At 38.8% G+C, this 22,806-nt stretch overlaps 2 protein-coding genes across 3 annotated transcripts in view; one reads left to right on the top strand and one right to left on the bottom strand.

The window, feature by feature from the left end:
• Positions 1-1,452: 1,452 nt before the first annotated feature.
• On the bottom strand, positions 1,453-20,813 carry LOC110063444 (WD repeat-containing protein 43-like). Of its 2 annotated transcripts, none has more exons than XM_089288061.1 (23): positions 20,576-20,813; positions 18,056-18,190; positions 15,310-15,431; positions 14,047-14,167; positions 13,365-13,516; positions 12,228-12,330; positions 11,894-11,958; positions 11,392-11,452; positions 11,162-11,272; positions 10,317-10,556; positions 9,802-9,854; positions 9,207-9,294; positions 8,702-8,794; positions 8,582-8,613; positions 7,837-7,900; positions 7,225-7,338; positions 6,660-6,732; positions 6,035-6,087; positions 4,572-5,614; positions 4,250-4,321; positions 3,854-3,968; positions 3,042-3,116; positions 1,453-2,330 (listed from the first exon to the last, which is right to left on the bottom strand). In XM_089288061.1, exons 1-19 carry the CDS (start codon positions 20,753-20,755, stop codon positions 5,501-5,503), a joined length of 1,974 nt encoding a protein of 657 aa, XP_089144187.1. In that variant the 5' UTR covers positions 20,756-20,813; the 3' UTR covers positions 1,453-2,330; positions 3,042-3,116; positions 3,854-3,968; positions 4,250-4,321; positions 4,572-5,500. The 2 variants fall into 2 exon arrangements, with proteins under 2 accessions (XP_089144187.1, XP_089144188.1); XM_089288062.1 differs by having other exon boundaries at positions 3,891-3,968.
• A 1,012-nt stretch (positions 20,814-21,825) lies between these two features.
• The window catches only part of LOC110063424 (cyclic nucleotide-gated channel alpha-3-like), a 42,002-nt gene continuing 41,021 nt past the window's right edge, over positions 21,826-22,806 (top strand). Inside the window, exon 1 of the mRNA XM_089288060.1 lies at positions 21,826-22,144. The gene's annotated coding sequence lies outside the window, so the exon portion shown is untranslated. The remainder of the gene's footprint in view (positions 22,145-22,806) is intronic.

Below are 22,806 nucleotides of genomic sequence, written 5' to 3'. Positions count from 1 at the left end.
ATGAGTTGACAGAATGACGTCACTATCGCAAGAGCTGGCAGGACATATTACTAAAGCGGGGATGAGAGGAACGCGCGCAGCGCCTACATTTTTCAAACCTCAAGAGATTACAGATCATTTTCTCTTGTTGGGATATAGTAGTAATATTTTCCAATATTTTGTACTCGACTCTTTAGGGAATGGACTACAAGAAAATACGTTAAAATTCAAAGCACTATAAAACACAGGAGATCATGAGATACAGTCAACTCTCCATTAACGGACACTCTCGTAAGCGGACTTTACTTACAACCACTGTTTTCAATTCCCCTTTTTACCTCCCAGTCAAACTCTGTATTTACACATTCCCAATAGCGGATATTCTCTCGTAATAAGATTTTTCTTTTGTTTACGATCTCTCGTAAGCGGGCACCCCATTTAAATTCTCAAATGTCTAAAAATCACGAGATATTTTTGTTTTGGAGAAAATAGTGATCGTAATTGCGTAAATTAACGCAACGTACCATCATAACTCATCACGTGATAATGATCGTTTGGACATTTTTGCATAAAAATTCTTATTTGGGATAGCTTATTCCAGGCGTTCAGTTGATTGGGTAGCCTGATTCTTGAACGGTCCAGACCGCTCGCAGCCACGCACCGAGCGTCTCTTTCCTTTATGTCGTTCCACCGTTTTTTCGCGCTGCGCCCCAACTAATTGAAAGCCTGGAAGAGGCTCTGTTGGGAGCACCAACATGGCTGCCGCACGTGCAAACACTCTACAGGCCGCCACGTCACGTGTACATAAGGCAAAACTTGGGTGCTGGCTCCAATCTAAGTCATAATTCGCGCGCCTATTTTAATGTCGCTTTAATCACGTGACCTGCCACAGGACATAAACTCAAGGTGCGGCGCTAAATCGATTCGTTACGGTATTTGGACGTTTGTTGATCCGTTAATACAAAAACACCTTCAAATTTGGAGGGGGGCGGGCGTATAATTGAGGGGAGGGGTTGGTGGACAGAGCGCACTAAATAGAATTATCAAAGTTCATATAACCAGCAATCAGGTCTCTTTTTCACGAAAACACAGAACACCCGACAGTAGGTTACTTCACTCTTCACTTGAGGCACGAAATTCACACAAGTGAGCTCTGCCAAAGCTCTCCACGCCAGAACGTTGTAGAGACAAAACTTAAAACTTTTATCTTTAATTTGGTAACATCTTGTTACGTAATTACAATACCAAACAACTTTTGATTTGTTTGAGGACAAGGTTCAGAGGTTTCACTATTCACATGCAAATAACTTCGGATAACTGTCAACAGTCTACAACGCGTCAATCAACAGACACCTTTCATGCCCTGTCCTGATTTGTTTCGCGAAGACGTGGATTGATACCAAACATAGTTCATAGCACATAGTTCAGGAGTTGATTACTAGTGGTACAAACATGTCAGAACACATCAGACTGTTTTATTATCAATAGTATCTTTATTTATGTGTCGTGCATGTAGCTTCAAAGCGACTCTCCCTGGGAGCCCACTAATTGGGACACCTATTACGTAAAAATATCAAATAAATTTAAAATTATTTACCTCCAAAAATGCTGTCTTGAAGAAGAATAACTCGAAATAAATTATTTGATTTATAGAAACCTCTTTAATGCGAACAAGAACTGTACCCGGCTTGGTGTCTGTGTCATATAGGTAAAGTTTACCTGACCCAAGACAATCAAAAATCAAAAATCTTCAGACCTATCTTATTTTTCGTGCTCTTTCTTTTATGCCTCGACAAGATGATACCCTAGAACGAAGTTGTGAAACCTGCTGGGACGCGACAGGTTGTCACTGAAAGGGCGTTTTGTAGGAAACGAAAGTTTGTGTTTCCGATGAAGTTCGACTTGAGCCTCGTCCACACTACGCCAGAGGAAACGCAGCTTTATTTCGACAGTTAGGCCTACCGTCTAGTCTAATCTATCACGAAAACGGAGCTTTTCAAAAACGCTCTTCAAACCAGGGGAATTTGAAAACGTCGGTTTTTTGTTTTGTTTTGCGTGTGGACAGAAACCATTTTGAAAACGGAGCTTTTGAAAACGATGGCGTCACGATGATCATGTGATTTCCCTGACTGAGTGTTTTTCAAGCACAAATCCAAAATGACAGGTGATTGTTGTGTTTTTAAATTCACCCGGCGTAGTGTGGACGGAAAACATATGAAGCGTTTTCCGGTGTAGATTACACGGTGCCTTAAAGGCTGTACTGTATGCTGACCATGGAAGCGTTGTCGCCCTGAGAAAGCAGTTTTTCGTCTGCCGTACACCAAACTAGGAATCAACCGGGTTCTCGTAATCTAAAACAAATATCAAAATAAAACAGTACAGTGACTATATACTGCAGAAGATACCAACAGCTATGATAATAAGGTTTGGTTTTCAGAGACAGTCAGAGTTAAAATAAAGATGTCTTCAGTTTATAACTGATCTGACGGCAATTCGTATCACAAAACTGACTCATCATCCATGTCTCACAGATTGTCGTCAATTTACAACACAACGTGTAGAAAGGGCCCGGGGAGGGAGGGGGAGGGGGTTTTCCCTTATATGGGCTATGTAAGAAATGTGCAGCCCCAGAGGGTATGTTTTCTTTAGCTGTTTTGGTCAGAGATAGGGTATATAGTTTTTGCATTCTAGTCTTGAATTGGGTATATTTATTAGAAGAAGCCCTTTTTCTCATCACAGTTTTGTATCCTACCTAATAAAAGCATATAAACATCGCCTTTAACATTGTTCTGAACTAGGGAACTGATTATAAGGCAGGTCTGGCACAGGGCATTGATTTAAGGGTCAGGTCTTTAATAGGGAATCGAAGTTTTGGTCAGGTCATAAATAGGCTGCGGAAATTCGCAGATTTTGGTTTGAAATAGGGTAAGGCTTTTGGGAAGCGGGCCACACACCCTCACCCATTTTTTTCTTAGAATACCTAGAGAAAGGGTGCCTTGCTTCTACAAGTACATTGTGACTGTTGAAAAGCCGTTCCAACTCGTTTTTATTCCTTTACTTACATGGTGCTTGAGTACTACAGCTGATTTTGTTTCAATTTGAGCTTTGTTTGAAGAGGTATTTCAGGGTACTTGGATCTGTAAAAGGATAAGCAAACATTTTACAAAACGACAAAGGACTTGCAGAATACAGTTAAGTGCAGTTAAAAATTTGTTTTCCAGCGACAGTCAGAGTTTCAGATGTCTTCAGGTAATAACTGATCTGACGGCAATTCCTATCACAAAACTGACTCATCATTCATGTCTCTGGGAAGTTTCTCTAAAATATGTCACATTTCAAAACTCAACTCCTAATGAATACAGAATTTTAATAAATAAAAGGGATTCAGGATCTCGAGAATTTGAATGCAAACTCCACATTTTAAAATATCAGTCCCAAGGGGTTAGGGGCATACTGTGGGAGGGATTCATAATGTCAAAGATATGGTGTAGTGCGACACTTTGTGACCATTACGTCACTTAGGGTTTAGTCTCGTAACCGGTAGAAACCGGTCTACGAAGAGGACACATGTTGTCGAAGTAGACTGTTTACAGCCCTCTATTTTCTCATATTTTTATTCGATCGTTGAAAGCGCGGACAGAATCGCGAGAGAACTAGACACCAGCGCAAAACAGGAGACTTGAGAGCCTGTGAACAGTCTTTTGTCGAAGCTAAGTTGCTTACTCCTTGCCTGCGTTGAATAAAGTCAAGAGTGTTGTGTTCCTTGAACGTGTCTTGAACTACGTCCCGGCCCGTCTACAGTGGGCGGGGAGGGGAGCTATTTTCTGAAGTATATTTCGTTTCATCAAGCTCATGGCAGAATTGTTCAACAAACCTATTGATAGAGTCAATAAAACTAACTCTGTCGTTACTTTAAAATTCCTTTTCGTTCCATGTCCATTCCAGCTGGCTTAGCTTCATTTCTAACTGTGGTGGAAGGGAACTGGGATCTGAACATAAACAGAAACGAATTCATTAAAAATCTAAGATTTACAATACAGCGACGCGAGGATCAACATAAAGTGATTGTTGCTCAGAGACAGTCAGAGTTTAAGATGTCTTCAGGTGATAACTGATCTGACGGCAATTCCTATCACAGAACTGACTCATCATTCATGTCTCACACATTGCCTTTAATTTACAACACTATGTGTAGAAAGGGTGTCTCGCTCCTACAGGTACATCGTAACAGTGTATGTTCGAACTCGTTTTTTCTGATTCCTTTACTTACATGGTGCTTGAGTATTACAGCTTGTAGTTGCTTGTTTGTTACATTTTGCGTTGTTTGAAGAGGTACTTGGATCTACAAAAGGATACGCAAACATTTTACAAAACATCTAAGAACTTGCATAATACAGTAAAGTGCAGTTAATGCATGTAATTTGTTTTCCAGAGACAGTCAGAGTTTAAGATGTCTTCAGGTAGTAACTGATCTGACGGCAATTCCTATCACAAAACTGACTCATCATTCATGTCTCTTTAACTGCCTGTACGTAGTTAGTAGAGGGTCCCCTCTACCAACTACGCTGTGTATAAATGTCGCTTTACCGTACCTGCCACAAGAGAAACCCAAGCAACTGGGACCATCTTCCAAGGTCTTCCTCCTCTTCTGCCTCGTTTACTCCCAAATGAAAAGAACAGAACAGAAATAACGATGAAGAATATATTTGCTTGAAATATTCTAACAGTTATAAACACTTATAAGGATTTCAAGCTTACTTATGTTATTATATTAAACAATCTTTTCAGTACTTTTTTCTGATATCGTTTTTAACCCGTGGATTGTGTATTGATGGATTAGATTAGTTATTTTGTTAATTAGAGAACAAAAGACAGAGTCAGTCTTACAAATTGTACGTTTGTTGGGTTTCACTGGTCAGGAAATATGCAAAAACAATAGAACGTGCGTTGACAAAAATAAGGCGTGCTTGAATGTCAAAACGACATAGCTTCAAACTTAAAACAGAAAAACAGCAAGCCAACTTACCTGGTAAAGGCTGAATCAATACTTCTTGGCAAATGATACTCGTGGAAGTGGCGCGAGCAACTTCCCATCCAGTTGTCATGCTCTGTTCTTACGACAATGGACAAATGGCCGACGATCGAAACGTCACATTTCCAAATTCGCCTTGGGGGTCAATTTACTAATTCATCAAGTTCAAGTTGATTTTCAGCCGTCTTTCCACATTCACTCAGTTATTTTACTCCACATTTATTTCTTATTTACGCGAAAATAACAATAGAATATCTCAATGACATAAATTTCTTAATTTCGACGTTGTCTGAACTCTAATATCAATGAAAAGTCAAAGCTTTCCAGAAACGGCTCCACACACGTGCTGCCTAAAAACCCCAACCATTCCCAAGGTCACTTCATTTAGCATTGAGAACTAAACAAACGTTTTAAATATGGGCACAACTTATTATTTTTATTCTGTAAAACCTAATTACAGTGTGATCTGTTTTTTGAGAATTTGTACATTCAACTTTCCTCGTCGGATTCATCGTCTTCATTATTTTCTTCTTCAATTTCAGTCTCACTTTCTTCTTCTGATTCTGAAGCTGACTCCTCATCTGCCTCCTCTTCCCAATTTTCCTAAGAAAGTAACATCATCTCTTGTTAAATAATGAAAATAAACAGTTAAAATCTATTATTTGCCTTCAGTCAGTGCTTATAGCACAACGGGTTAGAGGCTAGCGAGGCCGAACAGTAAAATGTCAGAAAGAAATAATTCAGATTCAACAGAAGATGAAACTCTAGTGTGTGACCATTCAAATGAAAGCTATTGAGCAGCATTTCCATGTGGTACTGTTTATTATGCTGTCAAAGTGGTTCTAACTTAAGTCTGCATTTGAAACCCTAGTGTGAAAGCTATGAAACGAAAGCTACTTAGCAGAACGTTAAGGGAAAGAAGTTAATTTTTTCGACATTTTGCGACTCAAATGTGAAGCTGGGCTACTACTATCGAAAGACCTTTCTACAACACACAAACTATACTCAGTGAATATAACATACATCAGATTCTGAGTGTTCAGTCTCCATAGGCACAAGAGGTTCCTCTTCAGAGTCTAACAAAAATGAACAAAGTTGTGATTTAACCTCACACTGAGAGAAGTCTTTTAGATACCTGAATTAAAAAAAGCGGTGTTCTCAGCTTACTAAGGAAAGGCTACCTGGCATACATGTACATTTAGACTGTAACTTTAGTAGGTAGAACTAAATCTTATGCATGAACAGTTATGCTTTAGTACAATGATACACGTTACCAGTACGGTAAAACATGGAGAGTACCCAAATAGCAAAGCCTTATCACAAGCGTGTAAGACTATATGTAAGTGTTAGGTTCACAGTAAGCAGCCTAATACACAGTGGTCATATCTATTAATAAGGTGTTAAACATGTACATGTACTGTAGCCCGTTTACGTTCACTGATGTACACAGACTGGTTTGAACTACATACCCCGTAAATGTAACATGAATTGTTCGACAAATGTGCATTGTGTTTAGGAAGTGGAAGAGAAAAGGGTGTATTTCACTTAGCACGTAAAAATGTACATCTCAAACAGCAAGTTGTAAATGAATAACTGGACATGATTGGGGTAGGGAAGGTCATACAGTCATAAAAATAAAATTTCACACCTTCCTCTTGATACACAACTGCAGGCTCAACATGCTCATCCTCATCTGTGGCACCATAGCTCTGAGAATCCACCTACAAACAGAAAGAACAAGAACACCCTCAGAACTAAGTCTATGGAATAGAATTTACGAATTAAAGCATTATTTAGGTGGAACATTATTGTCCCAGAGACAGTCAGAGTTTAAGATGTCTTCAGGTAATAACTGATCTGACGGCAATTCCTATCACAAAACTGACTCATCATTCATGTCTCTGGTAAAGAGAGTTCCCTGCATAGGATTTGATAGTGCTAGGTATGTAGGGCTTTGTAGTCCTGGTCACACATTGTGGTCCTCTAATGTCAGTCAGTGAATAATTATCATTTCAATAATAACTGATCTGACGGCAATTCCTATCACAAAACTGACTCATCATTCATGTCTCTGGTAAAGAGAGTTCCCCGCATAGGATTTGATAGTGCTAGGTATGTAGGGCTTTGTAGTCCTGTTCACACATTGTGGTCCTCTGATGTCAGTCAATGAATAATTATCATTTCAACCATCAGTTATTTCAAAACACACATACCTGTGAGAGCATCAGGTCCAGACGGCCTTGAAGCTTGCACAGTTTAGTAAAAGCACCCACACGTGATTCCATCATGGCATATAATCCACTCAGTGAGTGCACAAGATCCGGTACCTGTTATGCAGAATACAATAAATTGGTCAGAGAAAAGAAAAAGGAATACCTGTTACCAAAATTTCTTGAATGTGTTTAATGGAAAATGTGGACAACTTGGAACAACCTTACTTGAATGAAAATAGACTTGGTGGTTCTCTGCCCAAAGATGGTATACAAGTTGTATGAAATTTTAATAAACCCCCAGCTTTATTATACACACAGGATCTGTATTTCCATAACTCTGACTATAAAAACACAGTTTCCTACATGTAGCATGAACTGTTTACCTAATGTTTATATGAGCAAAAACAGCATATATTTTGATAACTACAACAAATGAAAGTTTGGGAGAATTTGAATAAGTTGTGCCAAGGGCTCATGTCCCCAAAGCATGTCACATTCTTCAAAACTTCCACTTGGGTTCTTAAGCCAATAGAAGCATCAAAAATGTTTTCTATTCTATCTGAAACATAGGCAATCTATTCATTATAGTTGTATATCGGTGAAAAGACTTACTGTCATTAAATAAGCCATGTGGGCACTTAAAATATGTTTGATCCATAAAATCAGGTGTTCTCCCCTGAAATTTGGAGACAAAACAAAAACAATAATTGTTTAAGTACATGAAGTACTTACTAATGTTGTCATGGTAAAGTTTCTAATGCAGTTGAACCTCTCCATAATGGCCACCTAGGGGACAGAGGAAAGTGGCTGCCATAGAGAAGTGGCTGCTATGGGAAGCTAGGGGTGTAATATGACACCTGCTCTTTCGGGGGGGGGGGTAGGGGTGCATCATTTTCATTGTTGAGAAATGCTTTTTGTAGCATGTAAATACATAACACAATCAAAATATATCAATGAAACAGAAACCAAACAACAACAGAGGCCAATGAACTGCGGTACGGATCAAGTTTTGCAACATTTTGCAATAAAAAATGGGATTTTGTAAACACTGTTTGTCAGTCATTGATTAACTGACCATTGCTGCAAGATTATTTTGGCAGTTGGTTTCACTTCAGTGGCAGTTGCTGCTATGGAGAAGTAGCTCTTGTAGAGAGGTTAAAATAAGAGTGAATATATAGAATGTCTGCTGCAACTAAGAACGTGGCTGTTGGAGAGAGGAGGCTGTTAGTGGAGGTTTGACTGTAATCCATAGGTAAGGCAAAGGTGAAGAGTTTTGGCAGTAAAATTTGGGCCAATATAGGAACTTATCTGGGTTTCCTTAGCATGTAGCAATGAGACTATTGCAACTTGCACTCACCTCCAAGGAGTAGCTTCCATTTTGTGCACAAGCTGGAATAAAAATAAAATAAAAATGTAAATTACCAATAAAAAGAAGATCCAAACATGTGCTTGTATTTATATGATGTAGACAACAAACCTCTTTTAAGAAAGGAATCGCTAGAGTTACAGGGAGTCTTTTAACTGTGTTTTTCATAACTGACTCTTTCTTTCCTCCATGTCGTAATACATCCTGCAAATTGATTAAAAAATACAGCTGAAGTCAATGTAGCTATTGAACTTACACATAACTATAATATGATTCCAACAGGTCATTTTTATTAGAATCAACTTGATTGTTAAAATGAGAAGTGACAGCTTGATAGCAGCTTTTATTGATCTAAAGACATTTTGGCTAAAGAGTAAGCCTATAAAAATGTCTTTGAAGGGTAGTGAAATGGTAAATTCAAGACTTTGTAAGATGGTGACACTAAAATCGCTTTAGCAAGCACAAGTCTCCCTTAGCCTTGCAAATCAAACTGCGACTCTGAAATGGCGGGACAGAAACCTCTTAACTGAGGTTAATCTGTAGATCTCAGTGGATCTTTGCTATTTAAACTTTAAGTAACCAGCTGTATTCCATAAAATATTTCACAGTATCAGACCTCCAGAAGAGTATTATCTTGACTATGAAGAGCCTGTATGAGTATCTGCGCCAATGAATCAGCTGTTGGAGGACCACTTCTTTTCCTTCTGCAAATAAATCAAGCAGGTTGTATAGCATACGGTCATATAGTGTCATTCAATGGACTGGAACCTGCAGATCCAGGATTGTGTGGTTAACGACCATGCATAAAACCACAAGTATGATTAGAGGTACTCAGTACAAAGGGAAAAAGGTGGTACATGATACAACCAATCTACTTGGGATAACGGAATTAAAAAAAACAAAAACAACAACAACAATTATATTTACTTTATTCAATGACTTTGACATTCTGATTCTTTGGTTATTCAGCCCTCCAAAGAATCCACCTTGATATTATCCCAGATGTCACCAAAGATGGTTCACAATCTCACCCACTTTTCTGGAGAGGTACGCACACTCACCAGCCATAAGTGATTGCAAACTGTGACTGTAACTAACAACAAAATAACCAGTCCTTGTGTCTTTTATATACCAATTCCAAAATGATAGTCCATTAACAAAAACGTTCAATGTCAACAACAAACTACCCCTCATACATTTGTATTATATACCTTTGCGTTTCCGAAGATGCATTGTTTATTGCTCTTAACCGGTCTTCAATACTCTGTAAAAGAAAAATCCAAAAATCTTGTTGATAAAAACATACTTCTGCTGAATTTCCAGTTACTGTCTTCTTTAACTATAAAACCACGCAACTGGCCCTCTCTGATTTTATTTTTAATGACTTTAACTTTTGACCATGAACCCAGAGGGGTAATGGGTCGGAAATTATTATTTTTAACACGATTCCTATAATCAATGATCAAAGTTTGCAAAGATAGTGACCTTCACGATGTACGCATCAAATGCACAAATAAACAGGTGGTGACATGGCTGTACACAGGACTCCATAACAAATGGTTATGGTTCAAGCCCTCAATAAAGATATTGTTGAACCTGACAGAATGTCAGTATTGATGAACCTGATAAAATGTTGCATTGTCTTGAGATGGACTGACATGTAATCTTGGAGAAGTAGCAAAATCCAGATCACTTGATAGAATTCCAAAGATTATATTAAACACACCTGTTCCTCTGGGGTTTCTGTTCTTAGATCTCTTGTTTTCCTTTTTGTTGTTGTATGATCCTCTTCTGACAGTGGAGCAGGAGTTGCCAGTGCCATATTTCCTGCACCCAGGGTTGTCATCTCTGAAAAGGAAGCCTGACCTTTGTCGACTTGAAAGGGTTCATGTGAACTGTTGTTCAGGAGGAGGTTTGACGTGTTCTCTCGCATCAGGCATGTGTGTTCTTCCATTGTCGAATAAGCCTGTAATGATGAAAGAATAAAACAGAAAACATTTATTAGAGATCATGTTAAAATTTTTATAAGAGTTTTCAAGATACACTACACTTTCAAGAGCTCAAAATGACATAGCCTTTTTTCCAGACACAAAAAAGCGGCCATAAAAACAAGGTGGCCATATTAAAGAGATGCTTATACAGCAGGATTCTACTTAACAGTTAGACCCATACCCCGCAAGGGCTATGATTCAATAGCCCATGAAGCCTCGTGGGCTATTGACCTGTGGCCCTTAAGGGCGAAGGCTCTAATTGTTTTAGTATCACCCAACCAGTCGGACAGAAAAGGCAATAAGAAAGTTAGCAAATGCAAGTTGAAGAAATATTTTATTGGGAATGAAACAAACAAACAAAAAAAAAAACGTCACACTCGATTACACCAATTTCGCTACTTGAAGACTATTACTAATAGTCCTCTAGTAGTGTAGCCAATTAAAATGCAGGATTTGCATTAGTCCACTAGTTGGGTGATACTAAACTGATTTATACTCTGAAAAGCTGATTCAGAAGTTATATCCCGCATACATCTACATGTACAGAACCAACATACTGCATTAAATATTAATCTCTCACCAAAGTTTCAAATTGTGGTTTCACTGTAGAACCATAGGCAATCAACACTTCAGGTTCTTTTCCAGACAACAAACGGACACATAACACTGGTATGGGTGACGGGGTTCCTTCCTAAAAGCATAAAGGCAAAAAAGCAGCTCAGTGCTTAAAGAACTTATTGTTCTAATATGGAGTAAAACTAAATAAATTGCATGATCTAAGACATTCTACCAACTTAAGATATAATTTACCTTTTTTTCTGAAGATGCAAGCTGGACTGTTTTTGTGGGTCTTAATGGCTTCTTACCACCACTAAAACAATAAAATATCAGTTATTACTAACTACTTACAGTATCAACTGGAAGTGAGGTCTTGACGGGAAAATCTCAAACCTTGGTCTAGCCATATTGACCGAGCGATAGTGAGGTCAATACTGCATGGCAGAGGTTTGAGATTTTCCTGTTAAGACCGAACATTCAAGGTTAATGTGTTGTTTATGATATGGCTTTTTGCTTTGTTTCTGCAGGCCTGTAATTGGCCTGTGGGAGATTAATGACCTAGAATTAGACTGCGCATTATATGGGCTATAAACACAAGCCGTGAAATAATGCAAATTAAGAGAGTCCACCAACAAACTCAATCTCCATTATTGTAACAAATGCAGGACAAAAATTTATTTTTATGAAGCAAAGTTGGGAAGGCAAGTTATGTGTGTAAGACAGTACTGTAACAATTATGCACAAAAACACTTACCCATTTAGAGAATATTCAAAAATATGAAGTTGACCATCCTTTGAGGCAACAGCGATGTGAATTGGCTAAAGACAATTAAAAATAAGTGATGCTTACTAAACACATTTCTTCCTGCGCACTAACCTGCATGTAAAAGCTCAGTTTATCAATACAACAGTCTACATAAAGATGCTACATACAAAATGCACTGCCAGCAACAGCAACAGTCTTTTTCAAGTCAAGATTTGCTATGATGGTCAGTACACTCGACACATTACTAATAGAAGTGATCTACAGGTTCTGCATTTTGAAAATGCTGCAGAGCTAGAAATAGCTCCATGAGACTACTCCCTACCTTGTCTCGACTACTGTGCCGCACAACATCAACAGCAATTGGTTCATCTGTGAGCGAAAGTGAGACTAATGCAGTCTTGTCTTGTGTGTCTAAGTTCACAAACCTGTGGTAGTAGAAATAGAACATCAATATACACATCTGGCTTCTTTTCCAGTCATCAGATTAAAAGAAAAATTGAAATAACACAGTGAAACCTTTGGTAAAGGTGCTTTTTTGGGACCAAAAAAGTGCCTGATGGAGGTGTCCTATACAAGTGAATATATGAAAGATCATATATTTGAACTGCGGAGAAAGATATAGACCTTTACAGAAGGTTAAAATGTGGAGTTTGCTTGTGGTTGGGTCCATAACTAAGCAGGGCTCAATTGCAAAGAAAACCAAATTTTGGGCTTACCCTTCAAGCAAGCTTTAACTACATGTATGATCTACTAGCCCCAAAAGTCATTCTTGCTACCCCCTCCTCAAGAAATTTCATCTCTTTTAGTCTTTCTGTAATTTGAATTTCCTCACAAATTTTTCCCAACAAACTTCACTTGCTGAACAGAACCCACTAGCCCAACAGCAACACCATCCACTAGCCCCAGGCATGGACATGACTTTCTTAGCACAATGCTTAGAGTCTGCTTACGACCGGTGTCCATATAATTATAAGGAAGGCATCTATTTATGGAGGTTTTACCGTATGGTACTTGATGAGGGACAGAAAATTGTTAACTTTGGCAGAGTCCACACTGCGCTGGAGGAATCTGAAAACACAGATTTATTTCTACTATTTGGCCTACCAACCACACTCTGTCATTAAAACAGAGCTTTTTCGAAAATGGTCTTCAACAAACCGATAGAATATGAAAATGCCATTTTTTTTTTGTGTGTGTGTGTGGACAGAAAACAATTTGAAAACACAGCGTTTTGAAAATGGCACCTTAATAATCACGTTGTTTTCCTTTAAGACAAATCCAAAATCAATGGTGACTGTTGCATTTTTAAATTCCTCTGGTGTAGTTAGGACGGAAATCATTTGACACATTTTCAGAGCGAAATCTTCATTTTCAAGTGTGGACAGGGCCTTGGATAGATACCTGTGTAAGGGAAGAACCCTTGTTTTAGCTTATTTCCTGCATACACCAATACACTCACCAGATATTCATTAATCTGTCCTGCTCTGCTCCCGAAATGAAGTATTGACCATTAATACCATTAATTGGAATGTGGTTTGCGTTTGAGTCATGTGACTGGGGACTTGGAATAAACAAGAGATGTGACACTGGAGATGCATGACCTGTAAATTTCTAAAGAAGGAAACCAGGAATTAACATTGTAATTGCAGGGCTGTCATTAAGTTTTGAGTCACCTGTAGCCTCATTCTCCACACCCGTAGCAAACTTGTTACTTTGTGGTTGAATTTGATCAACTACAGGCAATTTCACTGGTAATATCAAGGGAAAATCACGCATACTCAGCTGTAACAGGTGTTATGGGTTACGGCCCTTAATGACAGCCCTGGCAATTGGATACATACATGTACTATGTAGAACCAATCTCAATCAGCATTTTGTTGGGGATATGATTAAATAAATGTGAAACCAATTTTAACCATGTGAACTAAAATCCACCAATTTGCACTTGACTAATTAAGTCTGCCTACAGTACATGCAGTTCTTGAACTGTCAGCTTTCTTTTCTTTGTCTTTTTTTTTTTAAATTAGTAAGAACTGCATGTATTTGATTATTTCAAGTTCATAATACATTGAAAATGGTGTTCACTTTCTCACCAGCACTCACACTACTGTAACCAACAGACTTATTTCTACTCTTCTTACTTTAAGTGTTTCTTTGGTTTCCAGGTCCCATAGTTTAATATTTCTTCCAGCTGAGAGAAGTGTATTTCCTTTTGGACCAAGTCTGATGCATGCTACACCATGTTTGTCAGCTTTCCATTTGCTGTCAGGAATAACAACATGGAAAAGTAATATTTACAACTCACAATACCATATATGACATATGCAGTTACAGACTGTATTAGTTTGTATGGTGTGATTGTCACTGTGAGGGTAGTTCTGAAAAGAACTGTTGTTGGTGACTGACGTTTTGACAGCCTTAGCGGAAATCAGTAAGACAATAACTGACTATAGAGAGTTAGTACACTAATTCAGAACAAACACTCAAACATACTAACTTTATTTGACTTACAATAGACAGATTGAAACTTACTAGAACCAACCAATGACTGTTGACAAACTTTACACGAGTCTTCCAGCCAATATCATCATGGTTAAACTGACCTTGGGAATCACTTTCAATGGACCAGACTTATGACACCATTGACTGACAAACACTGTTCTCTTCACTCTGACGATAACTTCTGCTCAGGTTGTCAAAATGTCAGTCACCAACAACAGTTTTTTTTACACCTACCCTCACCTGGATGATCACACAAGGTGAACTACTGATACTCCTGGGTTTAAACCATTTACTATCAATGATACATGGTATTCAAACTCCAGGGTCTTCAATGCTGTCCTCAAAACTGAAAGTGCTCTGAAAGCTAGAGTTTCCCTAAGTTGTACAGGTTGATGTGAGCCAATGGGCAAAAAATGCATCTACCGTATTCCTCGGGTGTAAAATGGGTTAGTGTAAGTCTACTAGCTTACTACGATTACCAGTTGAGTAATGCGTAATAGAGCTTTGGTGACAGAGTTTTGGGCTTAAAATTATGGAGTCGCCACAGGCAATTTTCCTCATTTCCAATAGTAACAATATCATTACCTACAATTTTGCATGCTTTGCTGCTCATGAGGTCAAAGGCCGATAAGTTGCCACTAGAAACAGAGCCAGTTACCCCTGACATTAACACAAGTTGAACATTAAAACGTGGTCACCAAAGTTCTGTCGTGTCTTACTCAACTGATAATCGCAGTAGAATGATATCCACCTAAACTTGCAAAAGCCTTTATACATATTTAATCAACACATGCAGAATCTGGTATTGAGGGTTCAATTTCTTTGAAGTGCAACTGCACAATCAGAAGTCTGTAGTCTACTGCATGCCGGGAAATAAAGTGTCAACAGAGAAGATGTCTCACCTTTTTCTTTGCCCATTTTCTGTGTTCCACTCTGTTACATGTTTATCATTTGAACAAGAATACAACGTGCTATCATCTTCACTCCAACACAGATCATTAACTCTGTTGTCATGTCCTCCCTCCTTCAAAGGTACAAATTAATAACAGTATTATACAGTGAACTCAATATCTTTTTTCTGATTGGCTGAAAGTGTACAGTGAATTTTCCAAAGCAGCATCTGTGTCATCTAGCTGCAGATTATACAATAATCATGTCAAGGACACTCAAGGACATGGGTAATCATGTCATGTATGACCATGGTGCAAGATTTCTAAGGGTAATCACGTCAAGTTCGCACACTTTGTGTTGGTCTCGGTAAGGGTTATCAGGCGAAGCCGCAGGCGGAGGCTGATAACCCCTACCTTGACCTTGATTAATCTGGATATCACAAAAACCTCATCTAGTAGTATTGTTTAATACATGAATTATAAATGCACTGTATATAATCTAGAAAGGCTGTTAAGGAAAAATAAAGATGTGCATGTACCTAAAGACCTAAAGATATTCATAACATGGTGTTTCTGGTCTTGAAAAATGAATTGACAACCCAAAATGAACAGCTGTAAAAGTGCTGCAAAAATTTGTCAAATGTTGCTTTATCCATACCGAAAAAATATGAACTTTAAGTTAGCTGGAACAAAGCATGTGATACAGTGGACATACAGTACATGTACATGTACCCATTCTCTAGATCGATCTGATAAAAATAACTAACTCAGAGCCATGAGGACCTTTTTTGAAGGAAAGTTAATATGCAAGAAGAACATTATAAAGAAATAACTGCCTAACTCAACATGTTAAAGCTTTCATGAGGGACTTTAAAAAGGTTCTTTAATCAAATATTCATGTCTTGGCCTAGTAAATGCACTTGCAAATGATCTCCAAAAAACTGAATATAAATTATTCATACAACATCAAAATTTATCATGTTTGAGTACTCATTAATCAAGATTTGACTTTTGCAAAACCAAACATTGCTGTGGGCAAAATTCATTCTTTTGTTAATAATTTATCAACTTGAGAAATGCATTGCTTAATGGTTATTTTATTTTGTAAGGAAAAGGCTGTTATTGAAGGTTGCAAAAGGGTATTTTAGCTGATCTGTGCCTGTATGCAGACACCGCGTACATGTAAGGAGAGTCCACTAACAAGCCTGGTAAACTGAAGCTCAAGCTAAGCTGTTATCAAGCGCATTAATTGCTAAAAGATATCAACACTCGATCGATATTCATAATATAATCAATAGATATATTAATACAGCGCAGTGAAAATATAGGAACCTTCACTTTGTGAGGCATATTCAAATGATATGTTTCCACAGTACACAAACATTCTTTCCCAAGGTTGTAGTCCAAGAAAAATTATGAGGAGCCCAAAGGTTCCAAACCAGTGTAAGAAAAAAGTAAAACTTTTCAGCCAAAGGCAAAAAGTTAGTCCTCTGTGGTGCCCCGGCACTTCTAGAGCACAGCCCTGTTTCCCATGATTTCTTACAGTAAAGTGTTACAAGAAGATCAAGCTTATACACTTTATCTGTATTCATGTACAGTTTCTCATGGCTTTTCCACTCTTGTGCGTAAGAAATTATATGATTTTTTTGCATAATCTCCCTCAAAAAGAAGTCATTTGGTGCATAGACATTTCTCCAGAAGGCATCGGCTTACATTGTAAACAAGCTACAATAGACTTCACGTAAAAAGTAAAGTCCCTTAACCCTTTCAGTCCCAAGTTCAAAATGTCAGTTCTTCTTACTGACAGCCATACAGTTTTTTTTTATGTCAGTTTTGAGAATTTGGTGGCACATCAAGACAAAATTGCTTTACTGATTTTCTTCAGTCTTGCCACCTGTTTGCTTGATAATAGATTGGCATTGTGATGAGAAATTAGATTTTGATCACTCCTGGGATCCAAATGGTCAAGCCCTGGCAACTGGCTCATAGCTCTCAGTGCTTAACTCTAGTTTCTACAACATGAAGTGGCCAGGTGTATTTTTACCCCACCTCAAACTCCTAGATTGGATGCTACAATAATTGTAGTTCATTGTAGGGTTGTTCTAAGCATTCTGCAAGGTTACCCTAGTAAGACACTGGTACCCATTCATTTTCCTGGGTGGAGAGAGGCTCTGTGACAGCAAAGTGTCTTGCCCAAGAACACAACACAATGTCCCTGGCAAGGGCTCATACCTAGAACACCTGATTTGGAGTAGTAAGTTAAAGTGTGCATACGAGACAAGTGGCCCATCAGGCCAAAGCTTATCCCAGTTTCTGTAGCACAAAGCAAGTGGGAGTATTTCCACTCCCCCCTGGATGGGATGCTAGTCCATCGCAGGGTTACCCCCAGCATAAAGTTTGCCAGTACCCATTTATTAATTTCACCCACCTGGGTGGAGAGAGGTAATGTGAGAGTTACATGTAAGTGTCTGGCCCAAGAACACAACACCATGTCTCCGGCCAGGGCTCGAACCCGAACAACTCAATCCGGAGATGAGCGCACTAACCATGAGAGCACCATGCCAGATTTGGATTGCAGCATACCATAAGATTACTTGTAGAAACACACTACTTGTCTTAAATAAGTAAAAATATACCACAAGAAACAAGACTTGGTGTGAATAAGGAAGACTGTCAGGGAAGGCTGAGATGGAGGTACCATCAGTGAAATAGTACCTTCAACATTTAGCAGCACAATATAGCAATAAAACTAACTTACCAATCTCTGGTTTACTTCTCCGGCAGACACATTATATACAAGAACATCACCTGACGATGTACCAAGTGCTATTGAATCGACATCTGTATTTGTAGAATGTTTGGAAGTCTTTTGTTTCTTTCTTCTTTGAGTTGCCTGTCAGACAAAATGAGGTTTAAGGAGATTGCTTCCTTTTGTTTATGTGCAAATACTCTGCACATCATGGGATGGTCCACTGGGAAACCTGGGTTTTATTTAAAAGGTTTTGTTGATACAGCTGTAGACTTTTTATATAAAGATGTAAGGTCTTTGCTTTATTATCAGAAATATTGGCATATCAAGGATTTGGTTGGGGAGGGGAGGGGAGGGGAGGGGAGGGGAGGGGAGGGGAGGGGAGGGGAGGGGAGGGGAGGGGAGGGGAGGGGAGGGGAGGGGAGGGGGGCTTTTAATCAGGGAACTTACACATATTTTCAAGGAAGGTGATAGTCCTCTCCTAGCAGTGGGGAGACTTACAGGGGAACCACTCTATAACTGCCAGACTAGGGAACAGGTGCATTGTAGAGAGCTTGCTTCGCTTAGAGTAACAAGTACAGTGTGCTTGTTGTATGCATCAGTACTGTTAAAGAGAGGTTGTACTGTAGCCATTTGCGGAGGTTCAATAACATTTTCAGAAGTTCACAGTCGTACCACACGGTGTTAAAGCAAGATATTCATAACCAAACACATGTATTCATGTGACAAATATACATGCAAAAGCTGCCATAGCTTCAGTAAACATTGCCTGATATCTGCTACGCTGTGTGCATTCTGTATATCTAAAAAGTTATGAATTGAGATAGAAACTACAGTTACTCGAGTTTCACCCTTGAAGCGATCATCATACTATGTATAGATTTAGATACATTGAAGCACATGTTTGTTATCCATGCATATTTTTATTACAGGATTGTCCGGGTTGCATTATATTCAGGTTATCGAAAAACTGGATGATAATGATGATGATGATGTGTGCTTAATTTATGAAAAAATGTTCGACTCTTGAATCAACTGGGTCAACTGTAAGTCAACAGTAGGAAATGCAGATGCTAATGATGTTTTTACTGTGCTGAGTCATTAAAGCCTCATCCCAGGGTGCAGTTTGAATATCGCAACTCCTTGTGCACCACTTTTGATGAACCAGGTGTTAAGGGTACTTAGATGTAATTAATTAGTCGTTTAAATTGCGTCTACAGTACTGTTTAAATGTAAGTTGACGGTCTCGACTCGAAACTCAATCCTCGACACTCGATGCTTTCGAGAATCGGGAATCGAGTTTCAAGGCTCGAGTTTCACATTTTGAGTTTTGAGTATTGAGTTTTGAGTTTCGAGACACTTGAAGAATTTTTCAAGAAAATGATTTACATCTTGAATTCGTAACAATAGAAATAAACAATATCGTGCTTCGTGCGGCTTCCTTTATTCGTGCAAGAGTACATGTATTTCATATTAACGTCCAAATTGCTAGTCTGAAGTTGAAGTCTCGAATTGCAATCGCATAGCGTTCGTTGCATAGAAAAAACAACACGTGTACGAATCAACCAAACTTAGAGTACGTTATAGTACCACGTGCATTTTGCATTTGTGCATAGTGCATGCAAATGTTGTTGCGTATGCAAATTTAGATCAGTTTTATATTGCATTTGTTTTTTAGTCTAGCTTTATAGCAGTTAAGGTCAATGTATAGAAGGAAAACTGTTTTTGTGAACTAAAATCTTACTAAGGTTGGTGGTGGAAACAGGATAAATGACAGGCATTAAAGACAAAGCTTAAGATTTTCATGTTCGCGAGGTTTATTTGAATCCCTACAACGGTCAACCAAGCTCTTGAAGATCTGTTATCTGATTGCCTTGATACCTGGTAATGAGGTTCCACATGTATTCAATAACAGCATGCATGTTAGGATAACATGAATAAACCACCATTTAACAAAATCTAATAGAACATATCACGATCTAATAATACTTATAAATACAATTGACTAAATTATACAACAGACATTAGATCAGTGGTTCTAGTTACTGTGGGATACAGTAATCGTGAAATGTGCAAGATACATGTAGTCTAAACTACTAAAGCTTGAATACAGCGTGACAAAAAAATCTGGTGTAGATCACCATACAGTAATTCTTTAATTCATTACGAAATCCCGTGCTATTCATGTTAAACTCCTGTTCAAGACGATATTATAGACATATGCATAGTTAACTGGAATCACAGACTTTTCAGTCACGCAGTTAATTGAAAAGAAGCTACAATTAATGTAGTTACATAAACAATTTCATGACCATTTAGCCTCATCGAATGTCGACGGGTCTTCGGAATCTCCACAGTAAATCACTCGTTTGAACCGTAATTTCTAAACGAACCTCTGCCGTTAGTTCCAATGTTAATAAAACCGAAGATTGGTGGCTACTTAATCGCTTATTCTCCTGCAAACTTAGCGAACTCAACGATTCTTTTGAAGAAAACACAACGTACTCATGGGACTTCACAAGCACTTACCGTTGTTCGAGAACTTCGACTCCATCTCAGGCACGTACAAGACGAAGAAAGGTGCGATGGGGGAGTATATTCATGCTTTAACGATCCAACAGTACAATCCCATAGTTTTAGCCGTCCATCAGGGGATAAAAGTGCTAAAATACGACCATTATTCTCAAAGGCACACCGTGTACCTTCCATATTTCATGGCTCCATTTGCACGTGGGACCAGTCTTGTTGGTTCCCAATCCTCGCGCTTGCGATAGCAGATAATGAACAGAGATGAACAGAATAGATATGGAAATGAAAAAAGAAATGAAATGAAATTTGGGAAATAAGTATTTGAAATGCAGTCTCTATGGGTATATGGAGCCATAGATGGAGGTTTTTGCGGAGAGAAAGGTTTTCCACTTACTTACTTGTAACACTGGTTTCCCATGCAGTGAGTGTAACTACAAAGGGCTTTACAGTTTAAATTCGGGAAGACCTGGAAGGGTGGCTTTGACACAGGATTTCGCTAAGGCCAATGGTTGAAATTAAACAAACAATTAAAGCAACCTGTTTTTACACAGAGCATAAATATCACTGTTTTTTTGTTATAAGAGGGTTTGCTTAGGAGTGTCGCCTGATGACTTACATCCATTAATAATAATAACTTTATTTAAGTGTCGAATGTGTTTAGCACTATTGTGCTAATTGGGGACACTGTAAATAGGTAAACAAATATTGCAAATAGAAAATACACTATTATGAATCCCAACTGGTGGGAGGCAAATCCAGATAGCAGTAGGGTGTGGGATTTGAACCAGGGACCTGCAGATTTCAAATCCAGCGCCCTAAACCACTCGGCCACGCTGCCTTCCTCGTGATGGATGTCGATGACTTCACTTGACTGGTTGGATGAATCCTTGGACGAGTGTTTACGAAGGATCACGATGTTGGCTGATTAATCTGATCTAGGCGTGGAACTGTCTTCCGCAGATTGTGCACTTTGGGCCACTCAGTGGCTGGGTAGGGGAATTGAACAAGGCGGCGATTCGTGCAGCAGTTTTGGTAACAAGCTAACAAAGGAACAACAAAACGTAACAAAATCCGCTTTGCAAGACAATGCAAAGTTACTATCTGCCTTTTGGGCTAGCTTTAGCAAGGTTTTCTTCAAGTTTTTGCCTGGAGCGGCCCACCTGGAGCGTTGCGATCTTACATTGAAAACGGTAGAGACTGGAGAGAGTTTTTGGTTAATAATTTTCCCAGCTAGCCAATCAGAAGGCGAGAATTTAATGACGTGTAGCCGCAGTGCCAAGCGCGCCAAAAACGCCGGAAGTCAGTCGACCCAAGAGAGAGCTTGCTTGCATGCAGCTTGTACGACTGCGGGGTTTAACTCCTTGGGGAAGTTGCTTCAGAAATGAATGGCTTACTCTGGTATAAACGACATGAAAAGAAAGAGAAGAAAATCGTTCTTATCAAGTTCGACACAGAAAAGGAGACGATGGGTATAAACGCAGTTAAAATCAAAGGAAAGATGGATTTAAAAGATAAAAGATTCAGATCAAGATGGTTGAGGGGCAAGCGTCCCTAGAAAAGTTTGTTCAGGTTTGTTTAGGTTCATGCTTCGTAATCAGTTTGATCTCCTTTTTTAGTTAGTATCACATCTTTGGTGTATTTCGACCAATAGTTAAATGACGATTCTGACGAAAAACTTTAAAACAATTATTTTGGTGATCATATCGGGTAATTTTCATGTTGTTAGATTCCGCGGCCAGATTGTAGATACCGGGCCACTCGTTTGCTTCTCATTGAATTTGAATGGTTTGTTTTGTTTCTATATACTTCGTTAACGTTGGTAGATGTGTTAGTAAGTGGCTCGGTATTGTAAAATGTCACCTCAAAAATCTTACGACTCTCTCCAGACCTTGAACTAAAGGGTGGGCTGAGTGGGGGGGGGGGGGGGGGGGGTTGTTTTGCTTGCCCTACCAGCTTTTCTTCCTTCTGTGATTTCTTCTTTTCTTTTACCCAAAATAGGGGGGGGGGGCAGGCCCCCTGGGTCCCTCTCCTGGATCTGCCACTGCTTGCTTATGATCCAGTGAAGAACTAAAAAATTGGTCGAGTCGGGAGCAAAACCAATGACAATGCTAGTCAGTCTCAAGCTTTGTGATTGGTCTATTCTTTAGCTTCTGCTGTGTCTTTGACAATCTAGTTTTCATTAGATCATATGGGATGTAGTCATAAGCAGAATCAGTAGTTTGATTCTGACA

This window comes from Orbicella faveolata, unplaced genomic scaffold (genome assembly GCF_042242905.1).
Source record: "Orbicella faveolata isolate gen_17 unplaced genomic scaffold, um_ofav_v1 contig_15, whole genome shotgun sequence".
Classification (NCBI taxonomy): Eukaryota; Metazoa; Cnidaria; class Anthozoa; order Scleractinia; family Merulinidae; genus Orbicella; species Orbicella faveolata.
Note: the sequence above shows the minus strand (reverse complement) of the source record. Positions and strands in the feature narration are given on the sequence as shown.